This window comes from Hippichthys cyanospilos, chromosome 3 (assembly GCF_059441005.1).
Source record: "Hippichthys cyanospilos isolate Australia breed blue-spotted pipefish chromosome 3, RoL_Hcya_1.0, whole genome shotgun sequence".
NCBI classification, from domain to species: Eukaryota; Metazoa; Chordata; class Actinopteri; order Syngnathiformes; family Syngnathidae; genus Hippichthys; species Hippichthys cyanospilos.
Window position 1 is genome coordinate 2,069,365 of NC_142371.1, and position 25,636 is coordinate 2,095,000.

The window sequence follows — 25,636 nt, forward strand, 5'->3', positions numbered from 1 at the left end:
CTGGATGTGTGAAGGGTCAATGTTTGATGAAGCTGGCAGCAAGAAGAGTGGGAATGAAATGTCCAGGTTATGATTCTCATGGTTGTGTTAAGATGGGTATCCATGTGGTGTCTGCAGATTGACCTGGAACAGAAGGGGCATAAAGTACTGCGGCAGACTACACAGGGGGGCAGTGCCGAGATGCTTCGTGTGGAAGTTGATATGCTTGGGGAGCAAGTTGTTTCTGGATTTTACTTAAACTGCTGTTCCTTGAAGGAAAGGGTCCTATCAATGATCACGACAAAGTAGGCTGGATTAGGGGGATATTTAAAGCCCATCCAGGTAGGTGTTAAATTCTTTGGCAGCTTTGACATTGAGGGAGATGGAATGCATTGGATACCGTTTGTGCTGGGCTTTACTTATTTGCCTTTTTTTATACTTTATGGGAGGACAGACATTTGGGTGACAAGAGACGGGATGACACACAAATCCCACAAGAAAAGATGTTTTACGAGATTGAGTCCACGAGAACAGGACGAGACGAGATTTTGACAAGATTACAATCTTTATAAAATGTCGAAATGTGTTGTTTGGTTGTCTGTCCTTTAGAATTGTACCTTATTATCATATTTTTATATTTTTTAGATAATCAACACTTTTTTTTAAACCAAATTTGCACTGAAATTTAAGACAGGTCTTTTTCCATTTTCTTTTTCGGTGAGTGATGGCAGACCCACAGAAGACAAATAGTGATCAGTAGCAACTGCAAGCGTGTCAGGATGTCAGCATCATAGTGTGCAGTTGTGATTTACGTCTATTAAAATGCCTCTGAAAAGTAATCCGAGTGCTTCGAGGGCACTTGAGCACGGCTAATTCATGCTAGACGCTGCGCTAAAGGTCGGCAAGAAGCACTGTACGAGAAAATGTCCACGTAATAACGTCTTTTTTTTAAAGAACTGAGCTGACGATTGAACGTGATTTTAGAACTATATTGTGTTTACTCTGGGAGGCGCGACTTGTGACTCACTCTAGGAGGAACAGTTTGCGCAGTAGAAAGAATTGTCACCGTCGTTGTGACATGCTTTTGGGAATAACTTTAAAATGATAGAGTTCCAACGCGTTCATGCCCGTACAGTATTTGGTATGGTAAAGTTTATTTTGAAGTATTGACTATCCTTCTTCCCACATTTGCAGGTGTATTTTAATGTCATGCATTGCATTCCGCGGTGTATTCCATTACATGCATGGCCCAAAAACTCCCAAAAATGTTAAATCACATGCTATGCAGGGAAATAAAATCTAATGGAATTTTAATCTCACGAGATCTCATCGTGTGAAATCTCATCGTATGAGATCTTGTCCCATCCTGGCCAATTATAGTACGTGTATCCAAAAAACCTAAATGGAATGTTATCTTTAAAAAAAAAAAAAAAAAAAACCTGTGAAGATGCTACCTGTGCATATGCCAAGATTTTGTCATTAGGATGCATTATGTATTGAGAATGATGAGAAGAATCTTGCAACCCATACAAAAGTGAAAGGAAATCTGGGCTGCTCACCAACATTTAATGGGTTCTTTTTTGGCTTACTTCTTAACTTTTACATCATCAAACAACCTTAGAAGAAACAAATATATATCATACTCATGAAAGATAATAAAGAAAGAAAAAAAAGTAAACTTTGCAAGGATGATCTCCTTCCTCTCATTTCCAAGAAGCAGTTTAAGTGAAAGTCTCCAGGCTCCTATTGTTTCCCTTTAAAACCTTCAAGTGGAGTGCATTTTTTTAAGTCACCCATATAGACAGATTAAAACCCACTTAAAAAAAAAAAACATACTTGTGCTTTCAGCAATATGAAAACACCCCGCCAGTGTGTTAGTATGTATGCGTGTGTGTGGATGCTTTGTGCGACTGTCAGTGATTAGTTTGCACTCAGGATGTTGTTACAACAACACATGCGTTACAGAGCTGTAAATCCAGGATTATTCTGCCATCTATTTATCTCTTCATAGTGGATTATTAAAAAAAAAAAAAAAAACACCAAGAGATAATCAAGTTCTTATTAAATATAGTGTTGTTAGAGCCATGAATGGCAAATTGGCTCACAGGTGTGATCATAATCAGATAGGGTAAAAAAATGTTCTGGGCCATAGTGAAAGACTCCAGTGTCAACATACGATCATTCATACAACCGTTTTCAATCAGGATTGCCCTCTTTGAGGTCGAGTGTTTTAAACTATCAATCCTAGCAGATTTAGGGCGAGAAAATTGTGATTGATGGATTGTAAGGATATATTTTGTTTGTTCAAACATTTTCTGAACATTTTATAAAGGTTTTATGGCAGCAGTTTGACCCTGGTTATTTTTTTTATATATATAAGTGGAGGCAAATGGGTTTAAATGTATCTATTTTTGTGGAAATGGACAGTTGAGGTGGTGGTGCTTAAAAAAAAAAAAATCAACATGCCTCCCACACAAACCAAAAAAATATGTGTATCATGCGGCATCTTTCGGTGCTGGCGCTACCATGGACTAAGCGTCTCATCTGAAGATGCAACACATCAGCAAAGAAAACATCGTCTTTGGTAACAGATTGTGACACCCTGAATCCGACCTAAATTGGAACTCTTTGAAAAGATCTTAAACATCCACTGGAGGAAATGTAATGCTAGTAAGTTATTAATATTAGTGCTGCACCTAATGATTATTTTATAATTAATCTAGAGCTGTTACTATTTAATCTTTTTTAAATCAATGATCATATCAATTACTAGTTCAAATAATTGAGTAATACCCCCGCCATTTTTACGACACCAACAAAATTTACCTATGATAACTGGTTAGCAATTGTGATTAGCATAAGCACACTTACCACTTAAGGTCAACATTCACTCGGGACTGTTTACTTTGCACATAAATACATAATAATAGCGTCCTTAAAGTCACTTACAGACAATGCTACAACAATAATTCATGAGTAAACCGATGACCTACCTGTTAGTTACTTTCATGCTTAATATAGATGGTAGCTATAGTTTTTTCTGGGATAATACAGCCCTTCGTCCCTTGTGCTTTTTGGGAAGTTAATTCCCTTCTTTTGAGAAGCTCCGTGAGCCAATGTTGTTTTCAACGAAAGCCTGCCAACTACTAAATAAGTAAGCGCTTTTAAGCACAAAAACAGCAAAAAAAAAAATCAGCCACTATGTGGTGCACCATTACAAGCAATGGAGCCGAATGTCAAGACGATTTTGCATGTTTAATTTTTCCCCCCGGAAGTACTGCTGTGGTATTCCTTTTACACTTTGCATTATTTGAATATGAATTTTTGTCACTCATTTTGCATTGGAAATTATCCTAAACTTCTGACACCTCGATTAATTGATCTAACTTGCCGCCATTGCAACGCTGCATACACCTGCAAAAAAGGTCTGTGCAGAAAAGGGGCACAAACATGGTTCCAGCAGAGCTTCGAGGTGGATATTTTTAGTTGACCTTATTTTAAAGTCGACTTAGCCAACTTTTTTCCAATTGGTTTTTAAATTGGATTTAAAAAATGTTTTAATTCCATACATATAGTATATTCAAAACCATGACCTTATTTCATATCGATTGCAAAATATGCACCAACATATTAATTATGATCCAGTATCTACTGTAGTTGGGGGCTTAAAATGCCAAAAAAATAAGCAAAAATGCTGGTTGTTAGGTGCAGTAAAAATGGACCTCTGACCTCTATAGCTGTCAATAACAGTGAAGGACAAAGGTGAATTGTAAACATGCAAACAAACATGCTTGTATTGAACTGAGTGACAGACACATTTGGCTTTACTCCACTGCAGTGAGATTTAAAGCTTTTAGCCAACTAATCATTGAACACACTTTTGCTATCTCAAACAAACACACACACCTACACATGCACACACATGCACACACGTACATAAAAGAATTAAAAAAAAAACATTCCAATTAGTTATAACACAATGTGAAAACAATGGTTGGCGAAAGACCAACTACATTAGTATATTTATTAAATGTATTTATTTTCTATTACTGGTATTTATTATGATTACTCTGGCCTTGGTCTTAAGAAACTATTCCAGTAAAAACTGAACAGAGGCGGAGTGCGAGTGTCCTTTCCCCGTGATTGAATGTGCGTCCTTGTGTGGAAAGCGCATCCTGGCCTCTCAGGGAGTACAAAAAATACTCCGGTGGTGCTGATGCTGACATACAGGTGAGAGAATGGCCAAGGATTTGGAGATTACCCCAGGCTTTGTGCGTCCACCATGGCCCACTCACAATAGGTCAGCTCAGAATAACTAGAAAGGGCTGACCGACCATGTTCAGTCACCCCTGGAGTCATTAATCACACAACTCTGCAGATGAGGCAGCACCATTGCGCGCGCACACACACACACACACACACACACACACACACACATGAAAAAGGCAGACACACCAGCTCGTTGTAATTATGCAGCCAAATGCTGGATGACAGCCTCGCTGCAGGTAGTCAGTCCTTACAGCCTACACTCTTGCTACATTATCATACACTATAAGCATCACACACACACACACACACAAACGAACACATTGTTGCAAAAGGCCTCGGCACTCTAACAACACATCACATCAAGTCTCAGATCAGTGCGTTTCTTCCAGAGCTTTATTTGACATCTCCTTAGTCACAAACACACAGCAGTGGAGCGGCGCATCCCAACCTTGATATGCGCAAAACAGGTTGCTCAGCTTGCAGCCAGACGATAATCAGCACCAGGATCTCAGATAACGTTCCCAATAAGCGACTATGGAAACCTTCAAAAGGGCTTCACAGGCGTGGCTGTTTTAGTGTGTGTGATATGCACGGTGAAATGATCTGGGAGCGAATATGCAATTGGCTCAAACACTTGTAGGGTTTGTAATTAAGATGCATCTTTTCATCCTTTCGTCTTTTGTGTAATTAGTCATCAACCCTCTTACATGTCCAACATGCCGGAGTGAAAACACACAAACATTTGGTCGATCACAACTACTGCACTAAAAAACAGGGTCCCCAAGTTCAAAATGCTTCAGGAAAATCTATTATGCTGAATTTGAGACGGAAGTACAAAAGAGGCAGGAATAAAGATGTCTTCTGTCACTTCTACTCATGTTCAATCTTAATAAATGATAAAAAAAAAAAAAAATCAATCCTAATGTGTTTTTGGAGGGGTTGATGATTTATTATTTGATGGAATAATCAATAGGATAATATTATTTTGAAGAAATTTAATAGTGGCAGTGCTAATACTCACAAAATATTACATGTATTCAGCTTTTTGATACAATTTCAGAACAAACCTTAACAGATCGGTACATTGTTCAATTTAAAACATTTGTCAACGCATAAAATTTTTCACAATAAAATGCCAAAGAATATTCAAAAAATATTTTAAGATTTTGAAATTTTTTTTACCGGGAAAGTCAATTACTTTCAGCATGTGCATTCAAGAACATCCTTTTAAAAACACAGAACATTGCATGTCAATAAAAGGTACCGAACTGTGGAAGGAATTTCCGTAATATCAGATTTTCAAAACTCTAAATCACTAAAACATATAAAATTTAAATTAAGTAGTCCCTATTAGAAGTATATCTACTTTGAAGGTCATAATTCATTCTTTATAACTTAACTATAGATTCCAGGCAAATATCAATTTATTCTATAGGATATAGGATCTTCATTAATCTCATGTAAAAAGCTGCGAATTGTGTCAATCTTACTGAAATCAAATATCAAATCATCTATTTAGTGATATACAAATACAATGATGTATTTAACATATTAATCTCATGTAAAAAGATGCGAATTGTGTCAATCTTACTGAAATCAAATATCAAATCATCTATTTAGTAATATACCAATACAATGATGTATTTAACATATTCGGCAGTGATATTGTGAGAGGCATAAATTCCTATGCTTTGCTTATGTCCTTTAGTTTTTAAAAAGTACACATATTATTTCTCTGTATTTTACTCGTCTTAAACCTTCCAGTATATGTTTGAAAAAAAAAATGTTCAAATGCAAAGCATAGAAATAGAATTGAAAACATATCAGTTGATTCGTAATCAAACACCAGTGTGCAAAATGTACTAAAAAATTAAACAGTTGGCATTCAAAGGTTTAGAACAGGTCAAATTAAGTGCAACTGTAAGACATTTTGGGTTCATTATGAAATTTCACCCAAAAGCTGTGTATATTCAGTATATGCAAGCTCTTCAGTAATTTAACATGTTTAAACCTTTGCGGATTGGCATTTTCTAAGACGAAGAGTGAATCATTTAAATCCGCTTGTGACCTCAACCACTTTTCCCCCCACTATTTAGTGACACAACTGTCACTCTGACATTAAATAAGCACTTTCAGTCGCGGCATAGTCTGCCGCTAGATTCTCTGACCTTGAAGATTTGTGTCTGACATTTACTTGGGTAAAAATGACAAAAGGGTAAACTGTCTAATACAGGTTTCAAATTGACACTGATATTGTGTCAATGTCAAATCTGATCATCTTTGAACACAAGGGAATGACAGTACATTTATCGGTTTAGTCTAAAAGGGCATGTAACAACAAAATTTAGGGTTGTTGGGCATGGGACGATATCGGATTCTGACGGTGTGATACCTTGAACAGAAATATCACAGTATCGTGTTATTGAAATTACAGCTCTACTATATATAATTGCCAATTTTCTACATTATAAAAAGTTTTTTTAAACAAAATATATATTACATCATTTGTTAGAATAACAAACATTCTCCATGCAAAATCAAAATAAATACGTCAATAAATTCAAAACAAACCTTCAGGAGGAACACGGCTTTTTCTCATCAATTAATCTAAACATGAATTATTATTTCGGGATGAACACATTCAATTTCTCTCTCTCTCTCTCTCTCTCTCTCTCTCTCTCTCTCTCTCACTCACTCACTCATAGTCGCCTGCTCGTGTTTGAAAGCCGAAAATGTCAGAAAGCCGACTTTGTTTGTTTGGACGTGGGGAAAGTTCGATTAGTTGGCCTTTTTGATTGGGAAAGATTGGGAATTGTAGTTTTTTTAAGACAACTTGCAAGTTTGATATTTTAGCCATTAACTTGAAGTCAAAGGAGCATTTTGCAGGCCGCATAAAATGATGTGGAGGGCCGGATCTGGCCCCCGGGCCTTGAGTTTGATACCTGTCATCTACATTTGATAGACTGCTCGCATCCTACCTCGTGCAGCATCACATAAAACGCTTCGTGAAAGTAGCATATGATAACATGTTAGCCACGGTACCGCAGTAGCAAATTTACAGCTTGTGGCACTGAAGCCGACAAACCAGGAAAAGGACAATGTGATTGGTTGCTGCAGCAGAGGAAGACTCACATGTGATACACAATGAGAGCTACACGCTGCAGTCGCCTATTCAGGCAGACGACGTAGGAGGGAAAAAAATCCTTCTATAATTGCGATAGATTGCCAATCCGGTTATCGTCCCATATCTAGGGTTGATTAATCTACCCTTGTTCTAATAGATGACTTTGAGTAAGGGCCGACATGTTTTTTAGGCCGATCCTGTTGCTTATAAAGAATAATTTTTGGTTCACAGAATGCATTGTGTAGCGTACGTCATATTTAACATATTTATGCTTAATTTATGTATTTAATATATTTTTAAGGTATTGCAATCAGACTTAATATTCTATGAAAAGTAAAACGCACAACTTCCTTGTACTGCTCATCTAATCATTGCTTGTGAAGAACTGAGACATGGAGAAATTGCTTCATTTTGAACAGCGGATCCACAGAATGACCTCATCAACACATTTTATTGTTTATATTTAGGGACACAAGTTTACAGTATGGATTTATGTGTAAGAAATAATGCCACCAATTAATTGTAAACAACTGTTGTAAATGGTTAGAGTAGGCAGATATTGACTATACGGTTTAATTATTTTTGGCTGAGGTTTGAAAAGCCTTTAACGGACGATTTTATTGGCCGGGCCTTAACTTTGAGTACTCAAATTACCCTTTTAGGTAAGATCAAGTAAGGTTTTCAAGGAGAGCCAACTGGCATATCATGCATAATGTGTGTGTGTGTTTTTTTTTAATACCTGGTTTAGCTTATTAATTGGGTTTTTACTTGTTTATGGGGACCGCTTGTCATTGTGCAGCCATTTTGGGGGGCCCCACTAGTCCAGATCTCTTTTTGAGGGTCAAGACTCGGTTTAAGATTTTAGGTTTGAAATGGAATTTAGTTTAGATTTGGGTAAGGTTTAGGGGTGGGCAATCTTTTGTGATGGTTAAGGTTAGGAGCTCGGAAATGCATTACGACAACAGGATGGTGATAGTAGGATGATAGTAGGACAAACCCGTGTGCGTGTGTTTGTGAGTGTGTGTATACAAGATTGTTTAAAGAGAAACAACATTGGTAAACGGATGACAGTTACAGTTTAATCTTGAATTCAGTTCTCGGATAAACAGGTGTGACATTTGACCAATTGGAAGGCACTTCCAAGTCATTTAAAATGGATAATATTGCTTTACAAAACAAGGGACGTTGGTCAGTGTTCCATTGGTGTATCGTCCTTAGCATCATCCTCGTCACTAGCAGGTTCATAGTCTTCATCAACTTCAGCCTCCTGGTTCTCCAACTCTCCTCCGAGCTCGCCCAGCAGCTGCTCCACGTGCTCCAACACGGGCTGGTCGTCGCAGCGAAGCTTGCTGTGCAGCTGCCGAACCAAACCAAAAATTAAAATAAATAAAAATGACCTGAGTGTTCAGTTTTTTTCACAACTACATAACGGAGACAGCTACCACGTTCACTTCCTCTGGTCAATATTTATTGACATCAAACAACAGAGCGACTACTTGTTGCCATTGAAAGAGGCCGGTTGCTTAATTACAAGTTGGAAGACCAGTAATGCTAATTAGAAGACACACATTTGTTCAATACATATTTATGTTTCAAGTATTTTCAAGGTCATATTTTTGCCAAGAGAGCGTTGCCTAAAGTAAATTATAGCACCTAATTCATTCAGAAACAGTCATTTTGGAATCTCTTTGGAATTGTATGAGCTTCAATTGTAGGGGCTTTTTTTTCCTCTTTTTTTTCTTTTTAATGTGTTGCTTTTGTCAGATTTGACAAAATGTAAGTTTTGGCAATGCATTATAATGTAAGAAGTGATTTCTGCGAGTGGGCTTTTCATTCTTTGGGATAAAAAGAAAAGCTAACTTTAACCAATCTATTGTAATGCTGAAAACAATAAAAAAACAAAACAAAAAAATACCTTTGTTGCATCACTGCTTCTTCACTTTTTTTATTTAATAATTACACGATGTACAAGAAGTTAGCGGCTATCTTTTGCAAAACATTTTTTAACGTACTCGAATCGCTGCTTGCCACTATTTTCCTTTTACTTCTTATTGAAACCTTTCCATTAATTTGTTGGTAAAGGTGGATGATAACCGAATGCGGGTGTTGATAAATTTCGAGCATTTCAATTATAAACGGGTCTCTGGGGGCAAGCAGACCTCGGTTGCGGAACGCTAAGAAAATGAGCTTGACACCAGGTTGTAGAATCAGAAAATAAATCAATGCAATGTGGAAAAAGGTGCACCTATTTCTATCCTGATTGCTTAGCCCGGCTAAAGCAATCATAATCAATAATTACAGTACGGTGAAACGTAGATTGCAATGACGACATGGTGGCATCATCCCCTGGGTTCACAAGTGCGCTCACCGTGTTACCGTCAGCCTTCAGGAAGCGCACATCAACACGCCTTTGCAGTGATATCAAAATCTTTGAGCCTCCGGTCCCAAGCCGAGCTCTGAAGGTTATTAGAATTCATATTTCTTGACTCCGACTGACCTTGAGCTACAAAATCCTGTCGGATCCAGTCTTGTGATGTAGTCATTTCCTTCGTTGATCAAGTCCTTGTGTCCCTGAATTGCTACGCTATCGCACTGGGCCACTGAATTTAACGGCGCAACATTAAGATGTCAGCAAACAGCCACTTGGAGCTGAAGGGAAGTGTACAGCTCTGGCGTTTTAAGTCTCTAAGTGCCGGTTAGGACGGTTGAATTATCCTAGAGCAGCTTGCATGCTGTCAGCGAGGCCGCCGCAGATCACAAAACGCTGGTAAATAGGTTTTTTTCCCTTCATTTGGCAAATTAGCTTCTTTGGTAGAACACCCTGCTACGCACAGAGGGGAAAAAAGAGCGTTCGTCTTCCTATTGCTGCTGCATGTGGACTGCAATGTTGAGTGTGCAACATAATTACTGTAAGTAGATCAGAACGGCCTCGGGCAGCGTTTCTCAAAAGGTGCCAAGTACCCTTGGATGAACATTACGTTTTTTTTCGTAGGTTCTGCATGTATCATCAAATCTCATTTAATGCTGTCACGGGAACAGTGCATTTTCTTTTCAAATTAAGAGCAAATGGAATGGAACATGACCTCATTTCCATTGTATGCCTTTGTTGTTGTTGTAATTTTTATATGGATACACGTTGTCATCAGACAGGAAAGGCCCAGCACTCGGTTTTAAGTCTTTTTTTTTTTTCCATTCAAAAATGTTTTCCACTGGTTAGGGCAGGGGTGGGCAATTCCAGGCCTCGGGGGCCGGTGTCCTGCATGTTTTCCTGTTTTCGCTATCAAACACACCTGATTCAAATGATTAAGATTATTCTCAAGCTCCAGCAGAGCTTGTTGATGAGCTAATGGTTTAAATCAGGTGTGTTAGGGAGAGAAAACTGGAAAACATGCAGGACACCGGCCCTCGAGGGCTGGAGTCGCCCACCCCTGGGTTAGGGAGTACTTGGCTGAAAAAATATTTAGTACGAGGGTAAATCTTTGAAAAAAGTTGAGAACCATTATCCTAGGGCATACCTGACAACAAAAAAGTACTACAAATGTTAACTATTAATTATAAAACAAAACTCACTACCATCGACAGCTGAAAACATCAAAGATAATTTTTTTCTGGGCTGGGAAGGAATGTTAGCTTATTCAATGCAGTGAATGTCAATCTCCAGATAAACAAAGGGAGAAAGAAGAAACAATACAGAAAAATTCATTGTGTTTTAATTACTGATTTACTACTCACTAGTAAACTCAACTGGGCATGTTACTGTGTTGTTGGTGCAGTATTCTAACGATCCAAATTTGTTGGTATTAAGTTGAAAATATGTTGGTTCTGTAGTCAGTACAGAAAAATTTATTGTGTTTTAACTACTGATTTACTACTCACTAGTAAACACAACCGGGCATGTTACTGTGTTGTTGGTTCAGTATTCTAACGATCCAAATTTGTTGGTATTAAGTTTAAAATATGTTGGCGCTGCTCTTATTTCTAAACATACAGACAAGTTTGATCTGTGTTGATGGTATGCTGTTTGTGACCAGACAGTTGAAAAAGAAAAGTTTTAAATACAAACAAAAATGTAAAAAACTTCCATGCACCATCTTCTGGATAAATATTTGGTGTTATAACTTGCGGCTTGTAGTCTAGTGCAGCTTATACATAACGAAAATAGCTTTTCGGTTAGATTTTTGTCGGTGCATTTTATAATCTGTTGTGTCCCATAGTACAAAATAATATTGTTAAAATAATTTTTTACTTGGCTGACAGTAAATTAATTAATTCGACGATTCGCCATTTTATACAAAATTGGGGTCGGCTGTAATGTCATCATTTGCAGTGTGAATAATAACTTTAAGGTTTGGTTTCCTCAAATAATATGTTGTGTCAATGTTTTGAGGGGCAACATTACAACCTTGATTACATTACAACCTTATCAAATTGTATTTATTTTTTTTAGGGTTTGCTGTGTTGGTGTTTTTTTCTGGGGGGGTGGGGGTGGGGGGGTGGGGGGGGGGGGGGGGATATTATAGGAATATTCGTGCTGATGTTCTCTGATCAGCATACAAGTCGGTGATTGGCGACCGGGCCAAAAAAGTCCTGGTCGTGTAAAGTTTTAAAATGAATGTACACCCACAAAAATGGAATAAATGGGGAAAAAATTATTATCCACAAGTTAGATTAAATAATTGAAGCCCAGGTAAAACTAATCCTCCTCAAATAAATGTTTGCATTCACTGAAAAATTGATAAAACCATTAGGGGTACATCAGAAAGTTATTTATTTACAATGAACACTGGAGCTCTATGCACATATAGCTATGGAACACAATATCAAATTTGCTATCTCAGTGAAATATTGCAGACAAGAGCCCCAAAAAGTTCCCTACGCAGCCTGCAGATTTATCTCTGTAAAATACTCCGCTTGTGTGTAATTACTGAACTCAAAGGGGGAGCGGGGTGATAAAACTGCTTCCTCTGCCACTGAGGACAGGAAGCATAGCGCTGTAATTCTCAGCGTGTAAATGCAGAGTAAGCAGAGCGGCTGCAGAGATTTACGCTAACGACTTTTTTTTTTTATTTTTAAGCGAGAGAAACAAAACTAGACAGAAGTAGTAATAGTCCATAGTAAAAGAGTACTATCTAGCATACAAGTGCAGGGTCGCAAGGCCAAAAGAGAGGAGACAAGTGTGTGTGACTGCCTTGCGATAGCAGCGGGCTCCAAGCAACATCCTGACACGCATTGTCAAGGGAACTCATTTGGAGCATAACAATGTGCACTTGCTTATGTGTGGATGTGTGTGCGGGTACATTTAAAAGGATGCTTTCTCCGCAGGTTGCAGCTTCTAAGCGCCAGGGGAAAAAAAAAAAGAAGGGGGGGGGGGGGGGGGGTGCATGACCCAGCCACACGGTCTGACGCACTCCCACCTCCTCAGCCCCCTTAGCATCACAATGCACACTGGCACACTAGAGAGAAGAAAAATAAAAAGACATTGATTGTCACTCTGAAATGCCTAGAGATGTCTATCCTCCCCGTGTAAAAGTTGGCTGTGCTCACACTCGCTGGAGCTCAATACAATGAATAATTGCATCTTGCAGCCTTGGCTGAGAGTCTCTCACATTGTACCACGGGGTGCATAGAGGACACCCTGGACAGAAGATACACTATCCAGTGAGTATTCTCTAGCTAGGAATCATATTGTCCAATCTTTCCGTAGAATGGAATTTCGTTATGCTGGAAACAACGGTACCGACGGTTTCCTGCGCGAGCGTGCAAGTGCGGTAACAGCCGTTAACAAAACACAGTACATGTGTAACAACACAGGCAATAAAATGCAAAAATATATTGTCCGAAACCTAAACTGCAGTATTCGGAACATGTACGGTATATGAACTGCAAAATGCAAAAACATGGTCCAAAAGCTTCACTGTTAATAAACACTAATACTACAACCTACACTGATGAAGGACTTCAGAAATCAGAAAAAAAAATACTGCTGAGGCTGAACCAGGAGGAGTTGGACAATTTTAAGTGAGTCATGACTGATCGGTTATCGGAATCGGCAGCACAAAACCCAGATCAGAACTAGCTTACTTCAAAGGGGAATTCTTGGATTTGAAACAAACTACATCTTCTCTGACACCGCTCTTAGAACTTTTCTGACACACCCCATGTATTATCTTAAATAGAAATCTTAAATCTTGTATTCTTGTGTACACCAACTCCAAAAAATACAGCTTGGCCCGCAATACATCTGAAATCAATTCTTTACACATTCTGCACACAATGATGCCACGATCAGATCTCATTTCTCGCTTGTTCACAGCCCAAAAATCAGCCAGGAGAAGCGTTGTGTGCAAGTGTGTGTAATCACCTAACTTTTTCAAGGTCCACTTTGCTTTTCGTTTAGGTCCTTGTCACAGCCTGAAGCACTTTCTACTGGCACCTTCACCACACACACAGCAGGGTCCCCTTTTATAACTGACTATGCCAGCAAAATAACTTGAATCGTGTGCAAGTTGGAACGTGATTTCGGATTTATTTATTTATTTAAAGGTCAAAAAATCAGTCAGACATCAATCTTTGCTAGTACAGGGGTAGTAGTCAAAAATTAAATACTTGTATGAAAAATACTTCAAGACCATAAATACATATGTACCGGCATATCAAAATAAATAAATAACTTCCCTTTGTGAAGTATAACATTCTTACACCACTGCGCAAACTAGTTCATCAAGAACCTTGAAATGTTGCGCTTAAAAAAATATTTCACCCTTTGATGCAGGTTGTCGCAAATTTGCATCAAGCTCTTATATTCCACATACAACCAAGTTCCCCTGTATTTCCCCACTGCTAGTTGATATATTACCAAAACTTAACATTTTTGGACTAAAACCTCATCTAGTTGTGCCACTAACATGAGGAGGTAGGGTGCCTATTAGGTAGGATGGAGGTAGGATGACTATTTTCATCAAGATACTCGGCAGCTTCAGTTTGATTCGCGGCTAATAGCTTTTAGCCGCTTTTTGAGTAGGAAAAAGGTAGGTAAACGTGTGTTTTTATAGTGTACAATATAGTAGGAGTGGGAATCTTTGAACTCACCGTTCGATTCGATTCTGATTTTGGGGTATCTGAATGAATTCAGAATCGATTTTCGATTAAAAATGATTCAATCGAAATTGAGCTCTCCTTCAACCTACATATGATAAGAATCATCATACGTCATACAACTTCTGTCTGCTTTGCAGGACATAATAGAAAAGTGTGAAAACTGTTACCTAAGTGAAAAATATGAATGTGTCTCAGTACATTTATGGGCGCTTCTACAAGATGCGTGATTAGCTCCCAGCGCAATCATCAACGAATGAGGAGTGGATGCTCATCGATGAGCAATGAGTAACACCCCCCCCCCAACTAGTTACTAGCACAGTTCCTGTATAATGTTTCATAATTTAATGTTTAGGTAAATATGTGTACTTAACTAATCTTTGTCTTAATTTATTAAGTCTAAATACTTTTCATATTTAAAAAATTCTGGTACCCACATATACTTGTATGAAAATTCTTGGAAGGGTGGGAGGGAGTACTGCTTTGCGGATTTCGGTGTCCGTGGGGGGGTTTAGGACACCATTAACCGCGAAAAACGAGGGAACGCTGTATTGGAAATCAATTCAGCCATTTAAGAGTACAAATTAAAAACCTAGTCAAAATGAAAAAAATCAATACAGTAGTTAGCTGAGCATGCCATTTACATTCTTCATACTGGTTTGCTTTCTCATATTTAAATGTGAAAATGTTTCATGGTTATTTTCATTTCCAAGCATGCTGAGCTCCCTAAACAACAAAGGTATACGTATCCACAGCATCATGACTGATTTTCTCTGCCTCATGGATACTAAACCAAGCCGCATCACCAGGTTACGTGCAATTTCATAAACCCCGCTCTAATGGGTGGTTTGGTTGTCTGTGATGCACCATGCGGTCTTTAAAATTAAAGAGATGCTAACATCAAAGGTAACCAATACGGAATATGCCTTTATTCTGACTGGATCTAATCGTCTATAGCAGACCTAGCCTAAGACTTTCTCTCACTATTGGACAATTTCAACATCACACAAAGACATTAATGGCTCAGAAAGGTCAGACTACAACACCTCAACCTAGCTGTCTCTGACCATCAAGCCATTCTTTTCACTGAACATCTATCACTTTTATGAACCCCGACAATTAATACATCAGCTTTCAGACACCTTCTAGCGAGTCTCTTTGTTTCTCAACCTTTTAACACCACGGGCTAGTGTCACATGATGTCTTGATTTCATTGCTCACTCCAGAAACCAGATTGTCTCTTTTACTCACTTGTACCACCAAATTAATAATAAGAAGCTAATTCAATCGCCAAAAAAAATCAAATAAAAAATACAATATAATTCCACCCTCATAAGAGAACAGCAAAGCAACCCAAGGAATCATATCTTGAAAGCAACTAAAGGATCTTTGTGTAAGCGAGGCTTTTGTGTCAATACTGGTCAGACATTAATTACTGAGTAATGCAAGGGATATAAATATAGGTCTATGTGTATTCAACTTTAATAAAACTTGCTATCGATCGTGGACAGAATACAAGAGCAGTAAATCACAATAAGGTATGTCACAGATTGGATCCTAAGTAAAAATCAATTCAAATGTGCGCTTAGTTTAGAGCATAAAAATCCAAGAATATTATTCTTTACTAATTTACATTTTCTGACACACTCGCTTTGGCCTGGAGGAAAAGAAGCTGCTAGGCAACACTCAAAAGGACCACTGCTGAGTCAGCCATGGAGCAATTGAAACGAAACCAAGTTATGCCATCAAATATCACACTTGATTTGAAGAAGCCTCAAGTAGAAAAACTTGGCAGCCATTAGGCATTCAACACCAACAATTTAGAGTCCTTTGAAAAACAGCATTGACAGCTCAAGCTTCATTACTGTTTTCAAAGTCACTTTGAAACGCTTTAAGGACTTACAAACGTTGACTCAAAAATCTACTTGCTCAAAAAACTTCCTATGCAATAATATTAATAATAATAAAAGATATAAAAATAATAATAATGTAAGTTGTTTTAAGAAAATGTTATTGTGCTTTTTATTATTGATTTATCGATTAATAATCACACTAATAGCACCAGTGTGTTACATTTATTAGTTATTTATTCTAAAAAAAAAACTATAATGTTCAATAACATGCAAATAAATGTGCTCTATCACTTTGTTTTGTTTTTTTAATATATAATTGTAAATCTAGTAGCCTAGCACCACTCAAATGGAGGCAGTTGTTTTTAGCTACTGATAGCAGAGGAGGAAAACTTTCCCAAATGTAATTCAAATGTCTTTTGGATGTCTGTTTGTGTCTTGTGTAAAGCCGAGCGAGTTTTCTGGTTTGTTTGCCAATGGCGAATAAAAACAGAAAAAAGTGATGCCAATCGTAAATAAGAGAAGGGCAGGGAGGAAGAGAAGAAACGGGGTGCGGAGATTCCACCCAATGCAGACCAATTCTTCTTCAATTATTTTAAGGGGAAAAAGAGAAAACAAGTTGTTTCCGGGAGTAACTTAAAAAAAAGTGACCCAATACAAATAAAGCATGTGAAGGTGGTACGTAATGACTCCTATCTTTTTTTGGGGTAGGTGTGTGTGGTGAAGGCCAAGGTATCTAAGCTTATAATAGCAACGACATCCGACCAAAATTTGGTAACAGAATTTCATCAGGATTGCATTTCATTCCAGGCGTGCAATTCACATTGGCCTTGGCCATGGCTAAAACATTTTTTCACCTCATTCTCTATTAGTGTCTTCCTTTTTCATTGCATTGATTTTATTTCATTTGGTAATGCTTTCTATCCCCACACTTTGGCTTCTCATACCTACAGTACATGCTGACTTGCTTTTCACTGGCGCACACTCGCCAAATGACCTTCCTGTCAAGATTCCTCTTTTTACATTCCTGCACACACACAGCCACATACCATTGTGACCAAATATTGCTTTTTCCAGCATATTCCACACGGAACATTCTTCCATTTAGTGCCAACCTTCCTAGTTAACAAAGCATGTTTGGCATCTTTATTCCTTTTTGGGAGTGGATGAGTTTTGAGACAAAAAACATTTCTCAGCAAGGCTGAAATAACTGATGATGGTCACACACACACAAATTGGTTTTGGAGCTCCGCTTAAATTTTTGGTATAGAAAGTCATGGACGTTTCATGACATGTGACCACCTTGGTCCTACCCTTCCCACAATCCTTGCCAATTAGATCCCTCTTTAGCCGCATCAAATAGAAAAAAGCTTTTGACCTCGAGTTGTCCCATTTACTTCCGTGAATATTGTACACACACACACACACACACACACACACACACACACGCAAGTAAATATAGTATTCGTCTTTTCCAATGTCCCCAGCAGAATCTTAGCTCTATCTGACAGACTCAAATTTCATTTCACGTCAGGATTGCGAGTGATTTTACATGCACCACTATTCAGCATCTACACCTCAACTGATTTCCACCCACACAACAACAAATGCACACCGGCACATCCACCTCAGATTCAATCTGTTTCTTTCGTTTCGTTATCCTCCCTGCTTCTGCCAGGGTGTCACACTTTTTATTCTTGTCCTCTACACAAGCAGCTCTCAAATGGGGGTAGGTGAAGACACTTTGGCGGATACCTGAGATTTTTAAGCCATAACAGGAACACAGACATTTTCTTTTCAAATGAAGAGCAAATTAATTGGAACATGAAGCAACTTATATCAGAATCAGAATCAGAATCGCCTTTATTGTCATTGTATAGCATACAACGAAATTTGGGTGCTTTATTTATATTTATATTATTTAGATATTTATTTTATGCTTTATTTATAGCTAAATTGTGTCTTAGTGTCTCATTTTCAAAACTTCATGAGCCTTTATTTTCGGTTTTATATGGATGGAGGGTGGCACTCTCAAATAATTTTAGAATCAATTATTCCAAAAATTAAAATGAATAATAAAAATGTATGTTATTCTGCATTAAAGCGTATTACGATTTTTTTCTCATCCAAGATTATTTACCAATTATTATGGTTTATTCTGTATTGTTTACTGATTAAAAAAAAAAAAATCAGGCAATACTACACAAGAGGCATAGATGTACTCGAAAATCTTTTTGAGACCGTGGTGAGTATCAAATGTAAAATGTTGATCAACACAAAAGAACGCATATAAAAGAACGCAACTAATTTCATGGACAACAAAAAGCAAAATAATTACTATCATAATTACTAAAATCACATAACTTTGCAAGGCTAAATATGGAGGATTTTGATGAAACTTTTAAGTTAAACAATGGCTTTGACCAACTATTAAATTATTAAAACAGTTGTCAATTAATTTGATAATCGATTAGTTATCGATGAATGCATTCATTTTGACAGATTTATATTGATGTACGTTGTCATTTGTGAACATTTCACCAGTCACACTTAACTATCATTACATTTTTCTTTTTCTTACTTTTTTATATTTTTATCAAGACACAGTGGTCCCTCAGCCTGGATAGCTTTTCACTTGTTTATCAAAGTTGCTTTATTGATTCTGCGTTTTACAGTAGTTAGCTTTTGTGAAGGCAATTACACACTGCGCTTGGTTTTCATGGCGTGCAGGACGGCACAGAGACAACAGTGACATGGCTTAATCTTGCCATATTTGGCACGATTTCTAAGCGATGCAATAATAAGTAGCCTGGTTCCACATCTTGGCAATATGGATTTGAAACTGTTGCAAGAGTAAGGTCTGGTATTAATGATGGTAATGGTGAATGTATTTTAAAAAAAAAAGAAGTCAAAGTCACATTGTACTGCTTCCACAATAAGCAGCAAATTTCACAAATTACCTTCTTAGCATTGGTCAAATGCAATCTGGCCGCCTCCTTGAGTGCTGACCTCTCCTCTTCCTCCACCTCTGTGAGTATTCTCCCTTCTCTGTCCTGCTGCTCTTTGGCTCTCTCTAACTGCAGGTAGCAAACCCAGCCGGAGAGATACCACACCTGGGAGACGCAAGTGGGAAATTATTCATTATTTATCAAAACAGGAGAATCAAATGACCTTCCCTAAAAAATGTCTCCAACACCTAAAAGCGCAGTCATGCAAAGACACAACCCGATAACAATTACATTATTTTCAAAATGGTGGATGAATTTCAATGTTCGACGGTGCCACATCGTTTTGCTGATGCTTCTTTTTTGGATCTATAAACAAAAAGTGTAACAGCTATGAAATAATGGAACAAAATGCATTACAATGCAAATGAATTTCCCTGAAGACAATAGCTGTTCTGTAATAGGTTGGACTGGTAACTCTTTATTGAATGCCTGAAGCAAAATCTGTTTTTCATCTATAATTTCTAATAACTATTAAATATAGTTGTATCTCTACTGACAAAATTCATTCATTCCAGACATCATTTTGTAATGTGAATTTTTCATTTTTCATTGTTTTTTTAAATGTAAATAGCCTAATCCATTTCAACCCCCCAAAAGTGCTCCTAAACCCTTTAGACGAGGGGTCACCAACTTTTTTGAAACCGAGAGCCGCTTCTTTGGTACAGAGTACGAAAGTACACCAGTTTATGCAAAGACACAAATCATGTTATTGATTTCTCACAATAACTAAGAAACAGCTGTAGTAAATATGTAAATCAAGTGTAATATGTAATGTATAGGTCATACATGCATAATCGTTAGTAAAATTCCTAGAAAATGTTCTATCACTTGTAAACTATTTGCAGAAAAGATCTGCGGACAACTCGTGTGATACTCGGGGGCTACCCAGTGCCCGCGGGCACCATGTTGGTGAACCTTGCTTTAGACTAATAATAATATTTGTCGCAGTTGATAGTGAAAATGCAGTTGATTTATTGCCTTGAGATGGTGCTGGTGTATTGGCGGTGGGTGCAGAGAACTTTGTATAGGTCGTTTTATTTGTGTGTTTTTCTTTTACATTTCCAGTGAAAAAAGCAATAAAATTAATTTGGGGATGATTTTGAGCATGTGCATTTAATCAAGTTTAGTTTAAGAGCATGCAAAGTACTTGCTGTGTGTCATGTTGTTCAGCCTTTTTGCTAACGATGTGCTAATGTTAGGCGCTAACATCAAATGCGACCACACGTTAGTTAACTATCGATTCGAGAGGAAGTGTTCAGTGGTTTGTTTATTCAAGCCTACAGTGGTATGTATGTGTTTTTGTGTGAATATGTACAGTTAGCCATAGCTAATGTCAATTTTATGTTTTTTAGTTGTACGGTATGAACTGTTGGTGGAGTGTTGTGGATGAAGCGTGGCAAGATGAAAAATGCAAGAGCAGAGTAAACATTGGTGCAAAAAACTCATTCCTCGTTCATGGACAAGATGGCATATCAATGAATTACAAAAATTAAATCGGAGTTAACAGCTTTAGCAATGGAGCGGCGACTTTGTGGGTTGTGCCTCTTTATTATACACAAGCCATTTTTGCCTTTTGTATCCTGGATTCCTGAATTTTGTTCAGTAACAAGATTCTATATTTTTCAGACTATAAGCCGCACCTTTTTTCTCCTGATTTGGGCCGTGCGGCTTATAGTCCAGTGTGGTTTATCTGCGGGTTTTTGGTGTTGTTGTTTTTGTATTTTTTGCTAGCCTCTTGAGGACAATCCACGGGGGTGAAGCTAATGTGTGTGATTGTTCAGGGTGTCCATTTTTGGAACAAATATGAAACTGAAAAAATGTGAATCCATGGCTTTGCTAATCAAGTTTTTAAAATATAGGATTAAAAGTATATAAAAAAATGATAAATTGCACAAGCTCTTATATAAAAGTAAACAATATCTTGTATAAAAGTGTGTGACGTGTAAATTTGATATATATATATATATATATATATATATATATATATATATATATATATATATATATATATATATATATATATATATATATATATATATGATTGTATACATATGTAACATTGTGTATTTAATTATGTGCATTATGCATTATATGCATTATGTGTTCATATATTCACTAAAATAATCAATCAAACACAGGAAAAGAGAGGAAAATGCAAGAGAAGTATTGATTTTGAGTTCAATCTGCCACAGTATCTAACTGCAGTTTTCTGTCGGTGTTATGTTTAAAGTATCCATCCTTCCATTTTAGTCTGTTAAAGACAGGATATTCCTGTAACCAGGTAAAGAAAAAAGAAAAAAACATTAAAATACCAGTAAAAACATAAAAAAAAACAAAAAAACCTTCGTATACCATCTTTCTGTGTAGCCCCGAGCGGCTTATCCATGATAAAAAGCGGGGTCTTTTTTTGCTCAATTTTTGCTGCTGCAGCTAATATGCCAGTGCGGCTTATAGCCCCAAAAATATGGTACATACCTACATCGAGACACCATTGGATTCCCGAAACACACTATAAACTTGGCGACTTGGTATTAGTTTTATTTAGTGCTATCATAAGATGTTCATCAGATAATAGCATACAAAATAATGTAAGAATAATAGCTCATTTCTAATTGGATCACAAGGAATTGAATAAAAAAATTTTCCACATTAAGACAGAGTACCGTGAATGTGAATATTTAGGTAAAAAATGTACCATGCTTCTATTATAATAACTTGTATAAGAGAACCATTACATTCATTACAGAGCAACATCAAACCTAGTTAAGGATGTTTAACCGGTATGTAACATCCCACTCTTTCTGGCATTAAAACTGGGGAAAAAAATGGCATTATTTCCTGTGTTAGTCAGCTATACAAATGCACAGAAAGCGGTAAATAAAGGGAGAGGCACTTACTGTAGACTATTCATGGAAATACAAAGCCGACAACATCAGTGGAAAATGTTTGCGCAACGCAATGTTGCATTAAAAGTATGATTACCGTGTTCATGTAGAGCCAAGATAAGCCTTTACATTGACGGCACCTGCAATTTTCTCCCACAATTCCGTTTCAGCGGCGACACAGTACCTTTCAATTAAACTGCCTCTGGATGTGCTGAATTATGCTCATTTTACAAAGACAACCTCATTACCACAATGGACCACTTTCAAAGTTATTGGGTGAAAAGGCCAGTTGCTCCCTTTTGTTTCATTATTTATACTGCAAATTTTCATACTCTTGTGTTTTCATTTCAAGTAAAATTTAGAAAAACTAAACACACAACTAAACACTCAATCTGACTACAAGGTCATTAGAAAATATATCAGTTCTAGTAGCTAGATAGCCTCCTCATTTATAATCAACAATTCCAATAAAGTTGGGGTTTGTGTAAAATATAAAAACAAAATGATGTGCAAGTCATTTTCAATGTGTAGTCATTTGAATATAGGTCAAAGACAACATATTGTTAAAGGAGATGAACACTAAAATCAGTTTGAATATTGACTATAGGTTGAAAAAGACATGCATTCTATTTTAATTACATTTTGCCCTATGGCCCAACTTCACGAGAATTGAAGTTCATATTCTGCCTACCTATCATGAAATAAAATATACTGGCCTTTACTAAATTGCGATTGCTGTGTGTTTACCCTGACAGTTGTTGCAACTAGGTAAAACTCAATGTCTTTAAAACAGCATCAGAATAAAATACAAAATATATTATGGTAAAAACATACAACATTTGAACAACTGCCAAATAAGTTCAACCTGAATTGAGCTTACAAAGAAATCTTCAAAACAAATTTGGACACAAGTTGGTAAAAGGTTTCTGTAATCAAATCCCATTTCCATTTCGAGTAATCAAGCAAAAACATCCACTGCCAAGAGGAAATATAATACAATCTAAGACTTCAGCAGAATCTGAGAAGCAAAATGGAGTGAATAATATGTACGTCTCAACAGTACCCAGTCGTGACATCTTTATTATGGTGAAATGGGATTAATTGTATCCGTACATTTTATGTATATATTAAATGTATACACACACACACACATGCACACACATTTTGTGTGTGTGTGTGTATATATATATATATATATATATATATATATATATATATATATATATATATATATATATATATATATATATATATATGTGTGTATATATGCATGTATGTATGTATTAGTACTGCACCATGATTCCTCCACCTCTTGAACATTCAAATTCAACTCTCTCTTAACTCGGAGGTGTGTGCATGACTCGTGAAGCCAAGGATTAACGCCCACCTCTCTTTGAGCATCACAACATCATTTTGGGCATTATTCATTGAGGGTAAAGGCAGAGGTGCATGTTCCCTTGACGACTTTGGTAACCAACACATCAAGAGGTGCCGTGCTGAATTTGGAATTGATGCTAAATATGCTGAGTGGGAAGCTACTATACCCCCTGCAGCCACACTCACAAGAAGATCAGTGGGGCTGAATAAATAGTTTGCACCACTCACGTGATTGCAGCACCAGAAGGAGTTCATCTCCAATCAAGGGAACATTTCCAGACCTCCAAAGATGAAACACTTACAAAGGAGAAATTTAATGGCCAAAAACACTATGTTCTAAAACCTCACTCAACATCCGATTTGTCTGAATTTTTTAGCCACTTTTTACGAGCAATACATGCATTTTTTTTCCCAACGATTAAATTATATATTCCATGCACACAAACCGCCATGTTGGATGTGTCGCAAGGCGAAAGAAATGGCGTAAAGAGGGGCCAAAAAAAACGTAAGGCAGGGATGTCGTAGACCGGGGGTACACTGTATATATAGTTGACTGTGGTGGATTTTTTTTTTTCTTTTTCACCAACTACTGATGCCCACCGAAACTGTTTGGTTTAAAACAGCCACGACCACATGCACCACATTTTTCACAGTGTTATAGCATAATGCACACCATTTTTGGTTCAAAGGTCATCATTGCATATTTGCTCTTGGTCAGGAAAAAATATAAACCCTATTTGTGACTCATTAAGATTAAACTTTGCTTAAGTCATGTGGAATTAGTGTACATTTTCAGCAACGTTTAGTCCAGACATGTCCAAAGTCCGTCCCGGGGGCCAAATGCGGCCCATGGTCAATTTCCATCCGGCCCAAGGCCTGTGTCATAAAATCAATAACGTCTGGCCCGCATGGAGAAACAATACATTGGGCAGAGCGCTGTTACCTGCGTGTGCTAAATGCTGCCATCTATAGGCTCAGTTAGGAACAGCGAATTAGTATGTGAGTAATTGACTGTATGAGCCCCTACTTTTCTAAAATGGCGACAATCAACAAAATGAGGAAAGTTGCGCTGCAGTGTGACGCAGAGAGCCGCGGTCAGTGGCTGCAGCTTTCTCTTGCCAACTTTTACCGACAGCTGGATGGATAAGGACAAGTTCTGAGAGATTCGAGCATTTGGTGAGAAAATGCTGTGAGAAGATATTCTCGGTTATGAACTTGAATAAGAGCCGTGTGAGGGCACGGCTATCGGACTCTTTCTTACAAGACATCTTGTGCATCCATACTACTGCCATAGAGCCAGACCTTATTTTAAATGAGTCCTGCACTTGTTGATATGACTATTACTTGTTCATTTCTCTGTTATTGTGTTTAAAAATTCTATAAATGTTAAAGTGACATGGTGAGATTTTTTTTTCGTTTCAAATGTTATTTGCACCTAACAGTACAATTACTTCCGTTCAACTGTTACAAGAACGTTAATTAAAATGTTAAGTGAATATTCAATTTCTATATTTAATGTCTATTCAATTTTTATATGCATTTTCAAATTAACCAAAACTCACGCTTAAGATAGCTGAAATGAAAATAAAAATGCAAATGTTAAACACAGAACGGCCCGCTGAAACGTATCTAAATCAGTGGTTCTTAACCTGGGTTCGATCGAACGCTAGGGGTTCGGTGAGTCGGTCTCGGTTCGGTGGAGCCTCCGCCGCAGAGGTCCACCCCTCAGTCTAGTCTGCAGTTAGTGGGCACAGTCATTGAAAGAGTCCTGCTCTGAGATTTCCTACCATGCACTGTGTTGTTTTTTTTATTTGAACAAGGTGATATTAATGCACAATTCATTTCGTGCACCAGTAAAAAAAAATCATATTTTATTTTTTTTACTAAAGAAGGGTTCGGTGAATGAGCATATGAAACTGGTGGGGTTCGGTGCCTCCAACAAGGTTAAGAACCACTGATCTAAATTAATTGCTGTTATATGTAAAGAATGCCCACCAAGGTTGGCCCCCCTATTTTTTTAACACACCAAATCTGGCCCCCTTTGCAAAA

General features: G+C 37.4%; 1 protein-coding gene across 1 annotated transcript in view; it reads right to left on the reverse strand.

Moving 5' to 3' along the window:
* Positions 1-8,429: 8,429 nt before the first annotated feature.
* Positions 8,430-25,636, reverse strand: part of LOC148425396 (uncharacterized) — a 37,632-nt gene continuing 20,425 nt past the window's right edge. The window contains exons 10-11 of the mRNA XM_088410917.1: positions 19,278-19,430; positions 8,430-8,729 (exon numbers count right to left, since the gene is read on the reverse strand). Of these exons, the coding sequence (XP_088267043.1) occupies positions 8,562-8,729; positions 19,278-19,430 (321 nt within the window). The 3' untranslated portion in view covers positions 8,430-8,561. The remainder of the gene's footprint in view (positions 8,730-19,277; positions 19,431-25,636) is intronic.